This window comes from Lepidochelys olivacea, assembly GCF_965140295.1.
Source record: "Lepidochelys olivacea isolate rLepOli2 genome assembly, chromosome: 11".
Taxonomy (NCBI): Eukaryota; Metazoa; Chordata; order Testudines; family Cheloniidae; genus Lepidochelys; species Lepidochelys olivacea.
This window is the reverse complement of record NC_140421.1, coordinates 78,889,770-78,906,552: the sequence shown is the minus strand read 5'-3', so window position 1 is coordinate 78,906,552 and position 16,783 is coordinate 78,889,770. Positions and strand designations below refer to the sequence as shown.

General features: G+C 43.8%; 1 protein-coding gene across 5 annotated transcripts in view; it reads left to right on the top strand.

The window, feature by feature from the left end:
• PCNT (pericentrin) overlaps window positions 1-16,783 on the top strand; it is a 233,547-nt gene that overhangs the window by 129,037 nt on the left and 87,727 nt on the right. For all 5 annotated transcript variants that reach the window (XM_084644031.1, XM_084644033.1, XM_084644030.1 and 2 more), the window contains 5 exons: window positions 1,893-2,044; window positions 2,898-3,112; window positions 3,792-3,997; window positions 5,548-5,710; window positions 16,372-16,584. In XM_084644031.1, the coding sequence (XP_084500157.1) occupies window positions 1,893-2,044; window positions 2,898-3,112; window positions 3,792-3,997; window positions 5,548-5,710; window positions 16,372-16,584 (949 nt within the window). The remainder of the gene's footprint in view (window positions 1-1,892; window positions 2,045-2,897; window positions 3,113-3,791; window positions 3,998-5,547; window positions 5,711-16,371; window positions 16,585-16,783) is intronic.

Sequence of the window (16,783 nt, the reverse complement as noted above, 5' to 3'; positions counted from 1 at the left end):
GGGACAGAGAGTGTGTCAGCATGCTGTCTTGAAAGTTCAGACAGCATCAGGAAGCAGCCAGTCCTGGGGAGGGGGAAACACTGACGTCAGCCCCGTCTCCCTCCCCAGCTATCTCTGTGTGTGTGTGTGTGTCGCGCTCTCTCTCTCTGACAGGCATGCCTGCCTCTGTGTTCAACAGCAGGAAAATTCCACATTAATGGTTTGCTTTGTGTCCCAGAGCAGATCTGCACAGCATGCAAGGGCTGTCAGAAATGGAGCTTTGAAAGGGGAGGAGTGCATGTCTCCAGGGCAGCAGAGTTCAAAACAATGAGCAGAGTGGCCACTTGAGGGATTATGGGACACTTCCGGAGGCCAAATGATTGCTTTCTGTGCTGTAATGTGTTTACACTGCCAATACAGCACTGGGGCCTCTTCGCTTTAAGGCTTAGGACTCTCGGGCAAGGTGCTTTTTTTGCAGTGTAGACTAAGTGGCTTGGCAGTGTGTACACCTCAGGAGTTACACCACAGAAGGCTGCTTTACTGCGCAGTAACTTGCTAGTGTAGACAAGGCCTAATTTAGCTTGTTTGGAAAGCTCTTGCAGAGCAGAAATCTTGGTGGAATCAGGATTCCCTCCCGGCTTTAGGATGGGCAGTGACAGACTGTAAAGGCTGTGTGTCTTAGGGCTTGTCAACGCTGGCAGTTTACAGCGCTGCAGCTTTCTCTCTCGGGGGTGAAAAAACACCAGCACTGGGAGCAGCGCCTCTCGTGGAAGTGGTTTTTTTAGAGCGCTGGGAGAGCTGTGTCTCACCTCTGCTGTGACTATACAAGCCACATTAAAGCTCTGCGAGTGTAGACTAGCCCTTAAACAGGAAATTTAGAAACAGCAAATGAATTAAAATTAGCTGGTTTTTGTACTCAGAATAATTAAAAGTGAAGGTGAGTTGTCAAGGTTGGAAATGAAAGGGGGTAAAGTACCAGTTTAGTTGTGGTGCTCCCTTCTAACAGTTCAGGAGAATCCCAGAGTTTATTTTAATGTTGTTGGTCAATATTTAATGCAAATGCTCAAAATGTAGAATTGTTACATAAAAACTATTCTACAATGAAACTTCATTTTCTGTTTAGTAGAAAAACTGGAAATTGGTAATAGTAACTTCAAGAAGAGCATACGGTGTTTAATGAACAACGGCAGAAAATTGGCAGGGAAATGGAACGCTCCTCCTACCTCTTCAAAGCTAAAGTATAGTTAAATACTTGCTTTGTGTTGTGGCAAAGTTGTTGCCATAGTAATGGTATGTTCAGGTGATCAGGTGTCATGTTATTTATGTAAATGTACTGGATAGCTGCAGGCAGTTAAAGCACTATTTGCTTTTAAAAGAACAGCATATTGAAGTCAACTTAACACAAAAATGAGAGCAGAGAATAAAGGATGTTTTCTGGACAAAAAAGGTTTACTGCCATAAAAAATGGAGAAAAGTTGGTTGGGATGGGATCTGTTGAAGAGTGTGTGGTGCAGTGTAGAAAATTCTGCCAGAGCACTGCCTTCTGTCCTTGAGACGTGGATGGAGGTAATGCAAAACAAACTGAAGTGTCATGAAGAGGCTATATAACTTGCCAGTATTACTTCAATGTGCTGAGACTATCTATGGATGAAGATTGAACAGCGACTTTAAACAAAACTATACTAGAAAGAGAGAAAAACAATTTTAACCGCCATTCTGTTTTGGTCTTTCTGCTGTCCTCCAACTCTTGTGGTATTAGAATCCATTATAAATGAAATGTGGTCTCCAAAAAGGTTTGTGATTTCTCTGTATTGTAGATGAGATTTCATAATGAGATAACTGAATAAAGCTCTGCTGGTTTGGTAAAAATGACTGGCTTTTTATCCCTTGCCTTGTTGTTCCATTTCCCACAGCTGGAAAAGAAAGTGGAGTCTTTAAATCATGAGTTGGAGGAGACTAGCTCTGAGCTAGATACCCTCCTACAGCGACGAGACAGAGAAAACCAAGAAGGAGAGTACTTGGTAGCTATGTTGAGATCTGATATTGAACTGTCCCAGAATGAAAGGTTAGTTCATTTTGGGTTATATAGTGTGCCATGTCTTATATATCTTTTTTTTGCTTCCTTAAACGAAAAAGTAACTAAGCCAAATTACATGTATAGGAAGGTGACAATGTTTTCGCTATTTTTGAAGCATATCCAAGTTACTGTTAGTCTTTACTTGACATGCTAAAAATCTAGGACACCTTGAAAATGAACATTACCATTCTGATACCCACTTCACTAACTCTGGTATCTGTTTATTATCTGAAATAGGTATACAAATTAGCTCAGAGTTTGAAAAGAAAGGTGAAGACTTTTTTGGGGGTCAGATGGAAGAGCAGGGTAGATTTTGTTTTTAATTTACCTCTGGAAAAAAGAACAGGAGGACTTGTGGCACCTTAGAGACTAACCAATTTATTTGAGCATGAGCTTTCGTGAGCTACAGCTCGCTTCATCGGATGCATACCGTGGAAACTGCAGAAGACATTATATACACACAGAGACCATGAAACAATACCTCCTCACACCCCACTGTCCTGATGGTAATAGCTTATCTAAAGTGATCATCAAGTTGGGCCATTTCCAGCACAAATCCAGGTTTTCTCACCCTCCACCCCCCCACACACAAAATGTGATTATCATGCACATTGTAGGGAGGGTGGTCACTTTGGATAAGCTATTTGGGAATTTAGTAGTGAAAATAGCTGCAAAGTGACATCCTTACTAGAAGAGGCATTTAAATATTGATAATATGCTGTGTCACAGAATCTTTCAAACCTGCAGAGAGGTTTTGAATTTTTAAAGTGTTATCAATATTTAAGTACCTCTTCTAGTTGAAATATACTGTACTTTGCATTTTATGGTATTTCTGTTCTAGGAAAAAACTGCAGGAATCTTATCAGCAAGTTTTGAAATTATTTGTGGAAATGGTAAAGGCCACTATCGCCACAGAAGACCTTATCTGTAAGAAAGTTGGTCTCTGTCTTGATGACAGTCTGGCATCTGGAGATTCTAGAGAAAGCCGCAGTATGATGGAAGAAGTGGGATTCATACAGCATTTCAAAGCCAGAGAGAAGCGTGACCTAGAAAAAAGTGAGTGTCAGTCTGGGCATAGTTATTTTTTTAAGATACTGTTAATTTCATATCATACAGCTAAGGCTCTCCACATGGATATTTTATATTGCAGTGTTCTCCACATCCACCCAGTGGGGTTCTCCAGAGTTGTGATGGACTCTGTCAATATCCTGCTTTAATCCTCTTGACCATGAAGATGCTGTACTGTGGCAAAGATAGTTCCATTAAAATGGTTTTGATGAGCACATAATGTGCCCTTCTCAACTTCCTAATAGGAGACAAGCATTTTTCTATCATAGCATTGTGAGCCTGAACTGGAACAATGAATGGCTGGTCTGGTCTTGGACTTTGTAGCAACTATGTGCAGGCCACAGGGCCTCCTGTTATATCTTAAAAGATTTGTCATATCTAACTGGGCAACATTCATCTAGGTGTAACTATTCTCTTCAAACATCTCAAAGTAGTTTGATAACTTACAAAAATACGTCCAAATCTGATGAAGGGGCATGTCAGTTTTTAAGTATTAAAGAACTTCTTTATGTTGAGATGTTTTCCACTAATTAAACATCGCTCAGTCCCAAGTAGTGTCACTGTTACATTTGTATATGATCATGTCAGTCAGCTGTGTAACGAGTAGCTGTTTCTGGACTAATTTTTTGTAATAGTGTTTTTTCTAATTCATTTAATTTTTTGGTAGGTGACCTGGATGAAACTCTTACAGAACACAACCAGGTGTCTGCAGTGACAGATGAAGGGTCTGAGTTGAGCCAACACTTATGTGAGAGTGTTTTTGCAAGCCCAGACCTGGCATTGGAGAATGAAGAGATGATCCTGAAAATTTGTTGCCGTTTGCGTACTGCTGTGGAGAAACTTCTAGAGCTGGTTACAGAATCAACTAAACAAGTAAAACTAGATCTCAGCCTTTAGCTACATATTGTCATAGGCAATTGGGGTCTGATCCTGTGACATGCTGACACCCTTGGGCATTAAGGAATTCAGCACTTTGTAGGATTGGGTTCTTGGGAAAGTGCATGAAAAGCTATGTACACAGCTCACATTTCCAATAAGAAATCTGTACACCTCTTCCTACTTGCTGCATTGATGGTTCTGCCCTCATTAACTATAAGAACTGTTCTTGTAATGTCTGTTAATATGTGCAGTAGAACCTCAGAGGTTACGGACACTAGAGTTATGAACTGACTGTTCAACAACATACCCAATTTGGAACTGGAAGTATGCAATCAGGCAGCAGAGACCAAAAAAAGCACTGTACAGAACAATACTGTGTTAAATGTAAACTAAAAAAAAATAAGGGGAAAGCTTTAAAAAAAAGATATGACAGGGTAAAGAAAGAGTTTCTGTGCTTGCTTCGTTTAAATTAAGATGCGTTTTTCTTCTGCGTAGTAAAGTTTCAAAGCTGTATTAAGTCCGTGTTCAGTTGTAAACTTTTGAAAAATCAACCATTATGTTTTGTTTAGAGTTATGAACAACCTCCATTCCCAAGGTGTTTGTTACGCTGAGGTTCTACTATATTTTGGACCTGGATTAGATTACATGCCATCTGTATTTTATGGGGTGCTTGTAATAATGAAACAAGATGTTTGTTGTTATGGCAAGGTTTAAACTGGAACTTTACCCACCAGTTTTATAGATATATATTCAGCTTCCTTGTTGGAGATCAGAATTAGGATTTTCATGTTGCCTGTAGTGAAGCAAAGGGCAGAGGAGCGCTTTCAGACCCCTCTGAAGTGACCTTCCTGCATAAAACAGTGATGACTGACCCTAGAGGGGGCCACTTTTACTGGGGAAAACTGTCATGACAGAGGCTTCGTAGGAAAGGGGTAAAGGGCAAATAATGAAGAATCTTAACCCCACATACCTGCAAATATACTTTGAATGGCTTACATACTGTGTAAAGGGGTGGAAGACTTTTACAATGAAAACTATTGCATAGCTGAAAGACTAAACCTGTAGATGTTTCAGTGATGGCAAACTGAGAACTTGGAATTGAGTTAAGAACTGCAAGGAGAAAGATCCATCGCGTGCTTCACAATATTGTGAATCTCTGTAACTCTAAAGAGAAACTTTTGACTTCACTGGGAGCCAGTAGCAAAATTACCTTTGACTTCAGTGAGCCATAAAACACATTTTTAAAGTCATGCACTATGCAGTGAGGTGGTTCTTTTAATAAAAATATAATAAAGACCTATTTTTATTATTACTGCTTCAAAACAGTTAGTTGGCTATTAATACGTTAAAACAAAGTCCTGTAATAAAACATGTTAGGAATATGCAGCAATTAAGCTACAAGCTGCTTTGTAATTGGCAGAAGCACTTGATAGATAAATATTACAAAAATGAAAATAAGTTCTGTCTTTATAAGGGTTCAGATGATCATTGCAGTTCACATGTTTAGTGTCGTATGTTGTGATGTGCCTTTTTTTTTTTTAAAGTTGGAGAAAACACATGAAATTCACGCTCACTTTGAGGAGGAATTCAGCCGCAGAAATCAGGAAACTGCCCAAGTGGTGAGTCAGCACCATGATCTAATGGAGTGTCTAAATGAGGAAAGTGAGGCAAAGAATCAACTGGCACTGGAGCTTCATAAAGCAGAAGGTAAGGAAATGAAACCGAAACAGATTTCAGATGTTATTTATATAATATAACAAAACATATTTGGAGGTGGATAAATGAATTTATAATGCACATTGAATTGTTTTACCTGCCCACTTTGGCATTCTAAATCCCTGTGTCACTTGAAACGGATACGTCCTCTTTCTCCCCGCAGATGTGGCACTTGCCTCCCCACCATCAGAGTTACTTACCTGAGCCCCGGAATGGGCCCAGTGTTCAGGATTGTACTAGTGGCATGTTTTTTATGCTAAAAATGTCAGGACTTTAAAAACCAGTATCTCACATTCTTGCATGGCTAGAAATGGGAGCTTTATTCGGGAAGGGGAGATGCCTAGTTTCCCAGTGGGTCCCAGCACTCACAGCTAGTCCAGGAAGGACCCACTGACAGTAGAAGGAAATATTTGATGAGGATGTATGCAAAGGAAATGATAAGACATGGGAGACAAAAGAAAGAAAAGGCTATTAACTGGAGAGCAGTGAATACCAACTGTCAGGCAAAATCGGAATTGCTAAATAATTATTTTACTTTGTCTAGCACTGAAAGAAACAAGTGACCATAGTACTTGATGTTTGTAATTTTAAAACTAGCAGGATGTGATGAAAATTACTCAGAGTATTGCAGGAAGTAATCAAGGAACTCTGTCATTAGCAGTTGCTTTGGAAACTTCTGGTGGACAGAAGTCCTAAGAGGTGCATAGGGAAAACATACTGTCCGTTTTGGGAAATGTGAGACCCAGTGAAATACAAACCAGTTGTTCTCTGACTACATGGGAGATAAAAGCCAGCATAGGTTTAAAAGACTGATGATCGCACCAAAATGCATGTTATGTCATTCCTTATCAAATAACTAGTTTAATAGTATTATTGAATTTTTGTAGTGTGCTTTATGCCCTCAAAGCACTCGGAAACATTACCTAATTAAGCCTGATATCAACCTTTGTAGGCAGATATTACACCCATTTTACACATGAGGAAATTGATCAACAAAAGGCTGTGCTGTCCATTTCTTTGGGGAGTGTGGGGGAGAGGCTGTTTAGAGAAAGGGTAATGGTTGTCACAGTTGCCTACAAGGATGCTATAAACAGGAAGGGGAAGAGAAATCTTACCAATAAGACATGAAATCATGGATTTAAATGGGAGAGAATTTCAACTTTAAATATCTATTTTAAGAAGTGCCGATATTTGAGCGTTACCCTCTCTTACAAATATATTTAAAACAGGGAAAAGTGTGTTCTGGCATTATGGCATGCACCTAAAGGCAGTGGTGGAATTCATCAGTACTTGAGATTTTGGTCACAACTTGATGAGCATTTTTTATGCTGAAAGTCCTGCCAAAGAGAAATAAGACTAATGACCAAAAAGAGACTTTTCCCCTAGCCTTTATGATTATATGAATGGGTGTGATACTCCTTTTGAAAATTCTTTTGTTGTGTCTTGTACATGATAAACTTTACTGTTAAGAACATAAAAATGGCTATACTAGGTCAGACCAATAGCCCACCCAGACCAGAATTTTGTCTTTCAATAGGGGCTGGTGCTAGATGTTTCAGATGGAGTGAACCGAACAGGGTAATTTATTGAGTGATCCATGCCCTGTTCTCCTGTCCCAGCTTGTAGCAGTCAGAGGTTTAGGGACACCCAGACCAGTGGTTTGCTTCCCAGCCTTCTTGGCAAATTGCCTTGGATGGACCTATCCTCCATGAACTTATCTAATTTATTTTTTGAACCCAGTTATGGTTTTGGCCTTCACAAGATCCCCTGGCAATGAGCTCCACAGGCCGACTGTGTGTTGTGTGAAGAAATATTTCCTTATGTTTGTTTTAAACCTTCTGCCTATTAAATTCATTGGATGGCCCCTGGTTCTTGTGTTACGTGAATGGATAACTAACATTTCCCGATTCGCTTTCTCCACACCATTCATGATTTTATAGGTCTCTATCATATCCTCTCTGAGTTCTCTTTTCCAAGCTCAATGGTCCCAGTCTTCTTACTCTCTTCATATGGAAGCTGTTCCATACCTCTGCTTGTTTCTCTAGCCTTCTCTGTGCTTTTTCCAATTGACCAGAACTGCACACATTATTCAAGGTGTGGGTGTACCATGGATTTATATAGTGGATTTAAAGTTAACATGTAACAGATTTGCTTTTACAGTGATTTTCAACCTTTTTTTCATTTGCAGACCCCTAAAAAAACTTCGAATGCTGGTGCAGACTCCTTTGGAAATCTTAGACATAGTCTGCAGAGCCCAGGTTGAAAACCACAGTTCTGTGGTAATGACAACCTTCTGTGGACCCCTTAGACATAGTCTGTGGACTACCAGGGGTCTGCGGATCACAGGTTTAAAACCACAGAGCTAGTATATATTTAAATTTTGGCTTGTATAAGTTACAAATAAATGTTCATTAAGGGATTTCTTTCATAAGTCTGTGCTGCTGTTTGTGCAAGGCACACCTCTGGTACAACTTGGACCTGTCTAATAGCTCAAAGAAAACGTAAACATGTTATATGCACTATCAATACATATGCTGAGAACTAGCCAGGCTCTTCTGTCATATGCCCTTATTTTAGTTAATTTTTTTCCTGCAGACAGTCTTTGGGGCAGCTTAAAATTAGTATGTTATGGGTATTTTTTCTACGACTGAACTAAGATACAGTACTTGAATTTAAAATAAACGGTTTGTTCTTTGTGTGCTGCCCCTTTGGGTACTCCACTTCGGGTGTTGGTGCGTCCCGGCACCGTTGATCGGAGATTTATGGTAGCTGTGTCTGCGTGGGTAGGCATCTTGCGATACCACTGGTGCTGCATTTAGTGCGTGCGCAACCTGAGCCCTCTAGTTCCTTCTCAACTGTCCTGAGCTGAAGACTGAGTTCTGGGGGGGTATCAGCACTCTTCCCTCAAACCATTAAAAAATTGTTTAATTAGATAGTTAGTTAGAAAGCGTAAGTGTTTAGTTTTATTGAGGGGAAAAATTTTTTTTTCGTTAGCTACCTCCTCTCAGGGGACGGTTATCCGTTAAGATGCCTGGCTCCTCAGGCTTCAAATACTGTGGCTCCTGCCGTGAAGCTATGCCCATTTCCGATGGGCATTCATTGTGTGTGTGCTGTCTTGGTGAGGGGTATAACCCCCAAAATGCCCCCACTGCAGCAATTTGAGAGCCAGAGCCCAATGTGACAGGGATCTCCGGCTAAAAATGATTTTAATGGAGAAATCCCTCAAATCCGATTTGGACAAGCAGACTGCCTCTCCAGATACTCCTCAAACTGGAAAAGGAGACGTACCCTATGAAAGACCAAAAAAGAGGGCTCAAAATTCTCCGCAGAAAGTACTGTGAAAAGACAGGCGGTCTCCTGCCAGGTCGCTACCCCAGATGCCGACATATGCGTGTGGGAGCACCTATGATGCTCCAGGCACCTCCAGCAACGCCAAAGTCCGAGCAAAGGAGACAGAGTCGAGGCACAAAGACATGCCTCCTCCACGGCACCAAGTTCACCTGCAAGGGACTTGGCACCGAGCATCTCCTCAGGCACTATGCCTACGCCCTTAGCACCAACAACACAGTCGGCACTGGTGGAGAAAAACAAGTCGGCACCGACCGCACTGACTAAACAGCCACAGCATTTGTCGGCACTGACGCGTGCACTGGTGAGAGTGGACCTCATGGCACTGATGATCCAGACATTGGCACCACACGGTCTCTGTTGCACCAGAAAGAGTTGGTGATACTGTTGGCACCGCACTCCCCAATACTCTGTACCGAGGGCTCCCCAACAGGCTATGGAGGAGATCCCAACATCTCTCATGACATTTCACAATTTTCCAGCGAAGACGAGGAGATGCAGGAGCAAAACACCTTCTCACTACACTATTCCCCACCAAAAGAACACCGACCACCTTGGAGCCATATGGGACCAAGATACCACTAGACAATTCAACCATGGTGCAGACCACCATGGATGTACTCCCCTGAGGCCTTCCCAATGCAGTGGGCACATTGGGAACCCTGGGCTTCTTACAGAGGTCCACATTTCAGGTCACACATGGCGTACAGATATGAACTGCGCTCTAATCCTGCCTCTCCCACACTGCAGGCCACGGAGGCTCAGGACATAGGCGAGGACACAAACTGGCACAGACCAAGAAACTACCTCTCCTGCTCACAACACTTCCTCCTCCCTAGATGAGGCTGCTAGGCCCCCACTGCCAACTTCAGGAGAAGATTTCAAGCAGTTTCAAGAACTGTTTAAGTGGGTCACTCAAGCCAGAAAATACCACTAGAGGAGGTGCAGACAAACCAGCACAAGCTGGTACAAATACTACAACCATAATTTACTTCCAAGATCGTTCGTCCTATCAACGATGCCATCTTGGAACCAGCGGAGACTGTCTGGCAGACACCAGCCTCAATTCTGCCAACATGCAAAAGGGGCAGACTCTCTTTGCACATCTGCCCCCCCCCCAACAGCTTAGTGGTCAATGTTGCGAATCAACACGGCAAGCAACCACAGTTTAAATCTACACCACAGGAGAAAGAGCACAAGAGACTCTACCTATTTGGGTGTAAAGTTTATTCTTCAGGCACCCTACAAATCAGAGTGGCCAATCACTCTGCATTGTTAGCTAAATATTACTATGATAACTATGTGAAACTTAGCTTGTTCATAGCAGAGTTCCCCAAGGAGAAAAGGTCACAATTTCAAGCCATCATCAACGAGGGTCAACAGATAGCCAGAACAGCCCTAAAAGCGTCGCTAGACACCACAGCCAGAACCATGGCCACAGCCGTAGTGATGTGCCGGGGATACTGGCTACAGGCCTTGCATATACCCGAGGAACTGCAAACAAAGGTAGAAGACCTACTTTTTGATTGAGAAAAGCTTTTCTCAAAGAAAACTGATGAGGTGCTTCATACGATGAAGGACTCTTGGGCCACCATCCGCACTTTGGTGATTTATACCCCACCTGCGAAGAGAAGAAGGTACCATAGAATATCAGGGTTGGAAGAGACCTCAGGAGGTCATCTAGTCCAATCCCCTGCTCAAATCAGGACCAACACCAACTAAATCATTCCAGCCTAGGCTTTGTCAAGCCGGGCCTTAAAAACCTCTAAGGATGGAGATTCCACCATCTCCCTAGGTCACCCAGTGCTTCACCACCCTCCTAGTGAAACAGTGTTTCCTAATATCCAACCTAGACCTCCCCCACTGCAACTTGAGACTATTACTCCTTGTCCTGTCCTCTTCCACCACTGAGAATAGTCTAGAACCACCTCTCAGGTAGTTGAAAGCAGCTATCAAATCCCCCCTCATTCTTCTCTTCCACAGACTAAACAATCCCAGTTCCCTCAACCTCTCCTCATAAGTCATGTTCCCCAGCCCGCCAATCATTTTTGTTGTCCTCTGCTGGACTCTCTTCAGTTTTTCTACATTCCTTCTGTGTTTGGGGAGATCAAAACTGGATGCAATACTCCAGGTATGGCCTCACCAGTGCCGAATATAGGGGAATAATTACTTCCCTCGATCTGCTCCTACTAATACAGCCCAATATGCCATTGGCCTTCTTGGCAACAAGGGCACACTGCTGACTCATATCCAGCTTCTCATCCACTGTAATCTCCAGGTCCTTTTCTGCAGAACTGCCGCTTAGCCAGTCGGTCCCTACCTGTAGCGGTGCATAGGATTCTTCCATCGTAAGTGCCGGACTCTGCACTTGTCCTTGTTGAACCTCATCAGATTTCTTTTGGCCCAATCCTCCAATTTGTCTAGGTCCCTCTGTATCCTATCCCTATCCTCCAGCATATCTGCCTCTCTCCCCAGCTTAGTGTCATCTGTGAACTTGCTGAGGGTGCAATTAATCCCATCATCCAGATCATTAATAAAGAATTTGAACAAAACCTGCCACAGGATTGACCCCTGGGGCACTCTGCTTGATACCGGCTGCGAACTAGACATCGAGCCATTGATCACTACCAGCTGAGCCCGACAATCTAGCCAGCTTTCCATCCACCTTATAGTCCATTCATCCAATCCATAATTTTTTAACTTGCTGGCAAGAATACTGTGGGAGACCGTATCAAAAGCTTTGCTAAAGTCAAGCTATATCCCGTCCACTGCTTTCCTTATATCCACAGAGCCAGTTATCTCGTCATAGAAGGCAATCAGGTTGGTCAGGCATGACTTGCCCTTGGTGAATCCATGTTGACTGTTCCTGATAACCTTCCTCTCCTCCAAGTGTTTCAAAATGGATTCCTTGAGGACCTGCTCCATGATTTTGCCGGGGACTGAAGTGAGGCTGACTTGGTCTGTAGTTCCCTGGATTCTCTTTTTTCCCTTTTTTTAATGATGGGCACTATATTTGTCTTTTTCCAATCATCTGGGACTTCCTCCGATCACCACGAGTTTTCAGAGATAATGGCTCTGCAATCACATCAGCCAACTCCCTCAGTACCCTTGGATGCATTAGATCTGGACCCATGGACTTGTGTATGTCCAGTTTTTCTAAATAGTCCTTAACCTGTTCTTTCACCACTGAGGGCTGCTCACCTACTCCCCATGCTGTGTTGCCCAGTGCAGCAGTCTGGGAGCTGCCCTTTTCTGTGAAGACCAAGGCAAAAAAAGCATTGAGTACTTCAGCATTTTCCACATCATCGGACACTAGGTTGCCTCCCCCATTCATTAAGGGTCCCACACTTTCCCTGACCTTTTTCTTGTTGCTAACGTACCTGTAGAAACCCTTCTTGTTACTCTTCACATCCCTTGCTAGCTGCAACTCCAGTTGTGCCTTGGCCTTCCTAATTATACCCCGGCATGCTCAAGCAATATTTTTGGACTCCTCCCTAGTCATCTGTCCAAATTTCCACTTTTTGTAAGCTTCCTTTTTGTGTTTAATTTCACAGAAGATTTCACTGTTAAGCCAAGCTGGTTGCATGCCATATTTGCTTCTTTTTGCACTTCGGGATCTTTTGTTCTTGCGCCTTCAGTAAGGCTTTTTTAAAAGACAGCCAGCTCTCCCGGACTCTTTGCCCCCTCATATTAGCCTCCTAGGGGATCCTGCCCATGAGTTCCCTAAGGGACTTTAAGCCTGCTTTTCTGAAGTCCAGGGTCCGTATTTTGCTATTCCCCTTCCTTTTTTCAGGATCCAGAACTCAACCATCTCATGGTCACTCCTGCCTAGGTTGCAATCCATTTCTACCTCCCCTACCAATTCTTCCCTGTTGGTAAGCAGCAGGTCAAGAGGAGCATGGCCCCTAGTTGGTTCCTCTAGCACTTGTATCAGGAAATTGTCCCCAACATTCTCCAAAAACTTCCTGGATTGTCTGTGCACTGCTGTATTGCTCTCCCAGCAGATGTCAGGGTGATTGAAGTCCCCCATGAAGTCCCCCAGGGCCTGTTATCTGGAGACTTCAGTTAGTTGTCCGAAGAAAGCCTCGTCTACCTCATCCTCCTGGTGTGGTGGTCTGTAGCACACGCCCACCATGCCATCACCCTTGTGGCTCTCGCTTCTAAACTTAACCCAAAGACTCTCAACAGGCTTTTCTCCAGTTTCAAACTGGAGCTCTGAGCAATCATACCGTTCTCTTACATACAATGCAACTCCTCCACCTTTTCTCCTGTACCTGTCCTTCCTGAAGAGTTTATACCCATCCATGACAGCACTCCAGTCATTTGAACTGCAACCCAAGTTTCTGTTTTTCCAATCCCGTCATAGTTCCTTGATTGTGCCAGGACTTCCAATTCTTCCTGCTTGTTTCCCAGACTTCTTGCATTTGTGCACATGCACCTGAGAAAATTAGCCGATTGCCCTACTTTCTCAGTATGAATAAGGAAGCTTCCCGTCTTGTACCCTACTCCTTGTGTTTTCTCCCAGTATCGCACTCTCCCACTTACCTCTGGGCTTAGGTCACCATCCCCTGGTGAACCTAGTTTAAAGCCCCCTTCACTAGGCTAGCAAGCCTGCCTGCGAAGATGCTCTTCCCTCTCTTCATTAGGTAGATCCCATCTGTTCCTAGCAATCCTTCTTCCCGGAACAAAATCCCATGGTCGAAAAATCCAAAGCCCCCTCTCCGACACCACCTGCATAACCACGCATTCACCTCCACAATTTGACGGTCCCTACCTGGGCCTTTTCCTTCAACAGGGAGGATGGACGAGAACACGACTTGGGCCTCAAACTCCTTTATCCTTCTTCTTAGAGCCACGTAGTCTGCAGTGATCCGCTCAAGATCATTCTTGGCAGCTTCATTGGTGCCCACATGGAGAAGCAGGAAGAGGTAGCGGTCTGAGGTCTTCAACAGTCTCGGCAAACACTCAGTCACGTCCTGGATTCTAGCTCCAGGCAAGCAGCACGCTTCTCAAGTCTCCATGTCTGGTCGGCAGATGGATGACTCCCTCCCCCTTAGGAGGGAGTCCCCGACCACCACCACCCATCTCCTTCTCTTGGGAGTGGTGGTCATGGAACCCCCATCCCTAGGACAATGCATCCCATGCCTTCCGGCTGAAGCCAAGACTTCCCTACCTCAGGCCAGATTCATAACTCTCTCAAACCTTATCTCAGATGTACGAGTCATCCTTCAAATATGGGATTGTACTGTCCTGCATTCACACTCGCTATGCACTGAAGCCATAAAATATGGAAGTGGTGCATATAACACTACATAAACATCTCGGCATGCTACCTGCCTGGCTCTCAGAACGTGACAGCGGACACACTCAGTGGGTTCTTCTCTCAAGACTACACATGGGAGATGAATGGCAAAGTTCTGAGATCCATTTTCAACCGATGGGGAATTCCCATCATCGACTTGTTTGCATCCGCAACGAACTGCAAATGCGCAATGTTCTGTTCATGAGCAGGACTCTGATTACTGGGGAACGCCTTCCTTATCAAATGGGAGGCATGACTCGTATTCATTTCCACCGATTTCACTGATATCAAACATGATACATGAGATACGAACAGACAGGGCCAAGGTTATCCTCAGAGTCACGACATGGCCCAGACAAGCATGATACCCTTATCTGATGCGAATGGCGATATGTGCCCCACAAGACCTCCGTCCTCGTCCAGACCTGCTGTCTCAGCACTACGGTCGTACTCTTCACCTGAACCTGGAGCTACTCCACTTACAAGCATGGCTCCTACATGGTTCCATCATGGTGAACTAACCTACTCAGAATAAGTTAAACACGTGTTATTAAACAGCAGGAAGATGACCACGCGTAATACTTACTTTCAAAAATGTAAGAGGTTCTCCGCCTGATATCAAGAAAGACAATTAACGGCTTCTACAGTACCACTAGTGCTGGAATACCTACTGGAGCTGAAAAGTTCAGGTTTAACTATGAGCTCAATCAAAGTTCATCTGGCGGCCATTACAGAGTTCCATCAGGAGATGGATGGAACCTTGACATTCATGGACCCAACTACTAAACGCTTCCTCACGGGTCTCCTGAACGTTTAACCAGAATTTTGTCGGCCTACCCCGACGTGGGACCTCAGTCTGGTGCAGAAATGCCTCACCAGACCACCATTCAAACCATTAGCCATCTGTTCCATGCTACATTTATCCATGAAAGTGGCCTTTCTGGTCGCTATTACTTCTGCCAGAAGGGTGAGTGAGCTCATGGCTGATCCTCCATACACAGTATTCTTCAAAGAGAAGGTCATGCTGTGTCTGCACCCAAAATTCCTACCAAAGGTTACATCTACATTTCATCTGAACCAACCAATCCATCTCCCTGCATTCTACCCTAAGCCTCACGGGAATCCAAGAGAGGCCACCCTGCACCCACTAGCTGTTAGACATGTGCTAGCGTTTTACCTTGAAAGGACCAAACTCTTCCGGAATTCTCCTAGACTTTGTCTCTACTATTGAGCTCTCAAAAGGAGACACAGTATCTACTCAGAGATTTGTCTAACTGGATCTCCACATGCATTCAAATGTGCTATCGTGTCTGGAATACAGAACCATCGGAACACATTAGAGCACATTCTACTAGATCTGTTTCAACCTCAATAGCATTTCTACATAGTGTTCCAATATTAGAGATTTGTAAGGCGGCCACTTGGGCCTCCATCCACACATTTGCTGAACACTATGCAATCACTCATGACTCCAGGGCTGATGCCATAGTGGGCCTCATAATACTTACCTCAATGACTCAAATGAACCTGAAGTCCCCACAGCCATCTGAGGGGCACTGCTGTACAGTCACCTGAAGTGGAACACCCACAGGGACAGCACTCGAAGAAGGGAAGGTTATTCACCTTGTGAAGGAACTGAGGTTCTTCGAGATGTCTCTCCTGTGGGTGCTCCACTACCCGCCCTCTACTTCGGAGTTCGCAGTAGGGACTCTGCAGTAGAGAAGGAACTGGAGGGCTCAGGTTGTGTGCACTGCGACCCACCTACTGTGCATGCATGACCCGCCCGGACACTGCTACTGTAAATCTCCGATCAGCTGTGCTGGGATGCACCAACACCCAAAGTGGAGCACCCACAGGGACACACATCTCAAAGAATCTGTTACTGCACAAAGTGAGTAACCTTCCCTTCCTATTGGTGATGGTTTCAATAGTTAGTTGATAGTACTTTATGTAAGAAATTCAGTGTCTACTCCTTTAGTTCACTTTTGCCTTTGGATTTTAGGTATCATTGAAGGCTATGTAGTAGAGAAAGCAGCCTTAGAAGAGGCAATGAGCCTGAAAGAAGAGTCTGAACGACGCCTTGTTTTGGAACTGGAGAGCCTGCAGGAACAGTTTCAGAAGCTAACCCAGGAACAGGCAATACTCTGTGAGGAGCGGGATATGCTCATAAGTCAAAAGAAAGCTCTGGCTGCCAACGTAGGAGAAATAGAAGTTGGTAAGAAATGCTTTAATAACATTTATTGATATTTCTTTTGTATAATGGTTGATTGAATAACTCAGGACAGGAAAGGGTAGAGCAGAGACTTCCAGTTAACTTGAAAAAGAAATAAACCCAGACGTGACACTTCTGTTTTTAGAAATAAGATGATGTTGCTGTTAATGAGGAGTACTCCAATGTCTAGTGACAAATGGAA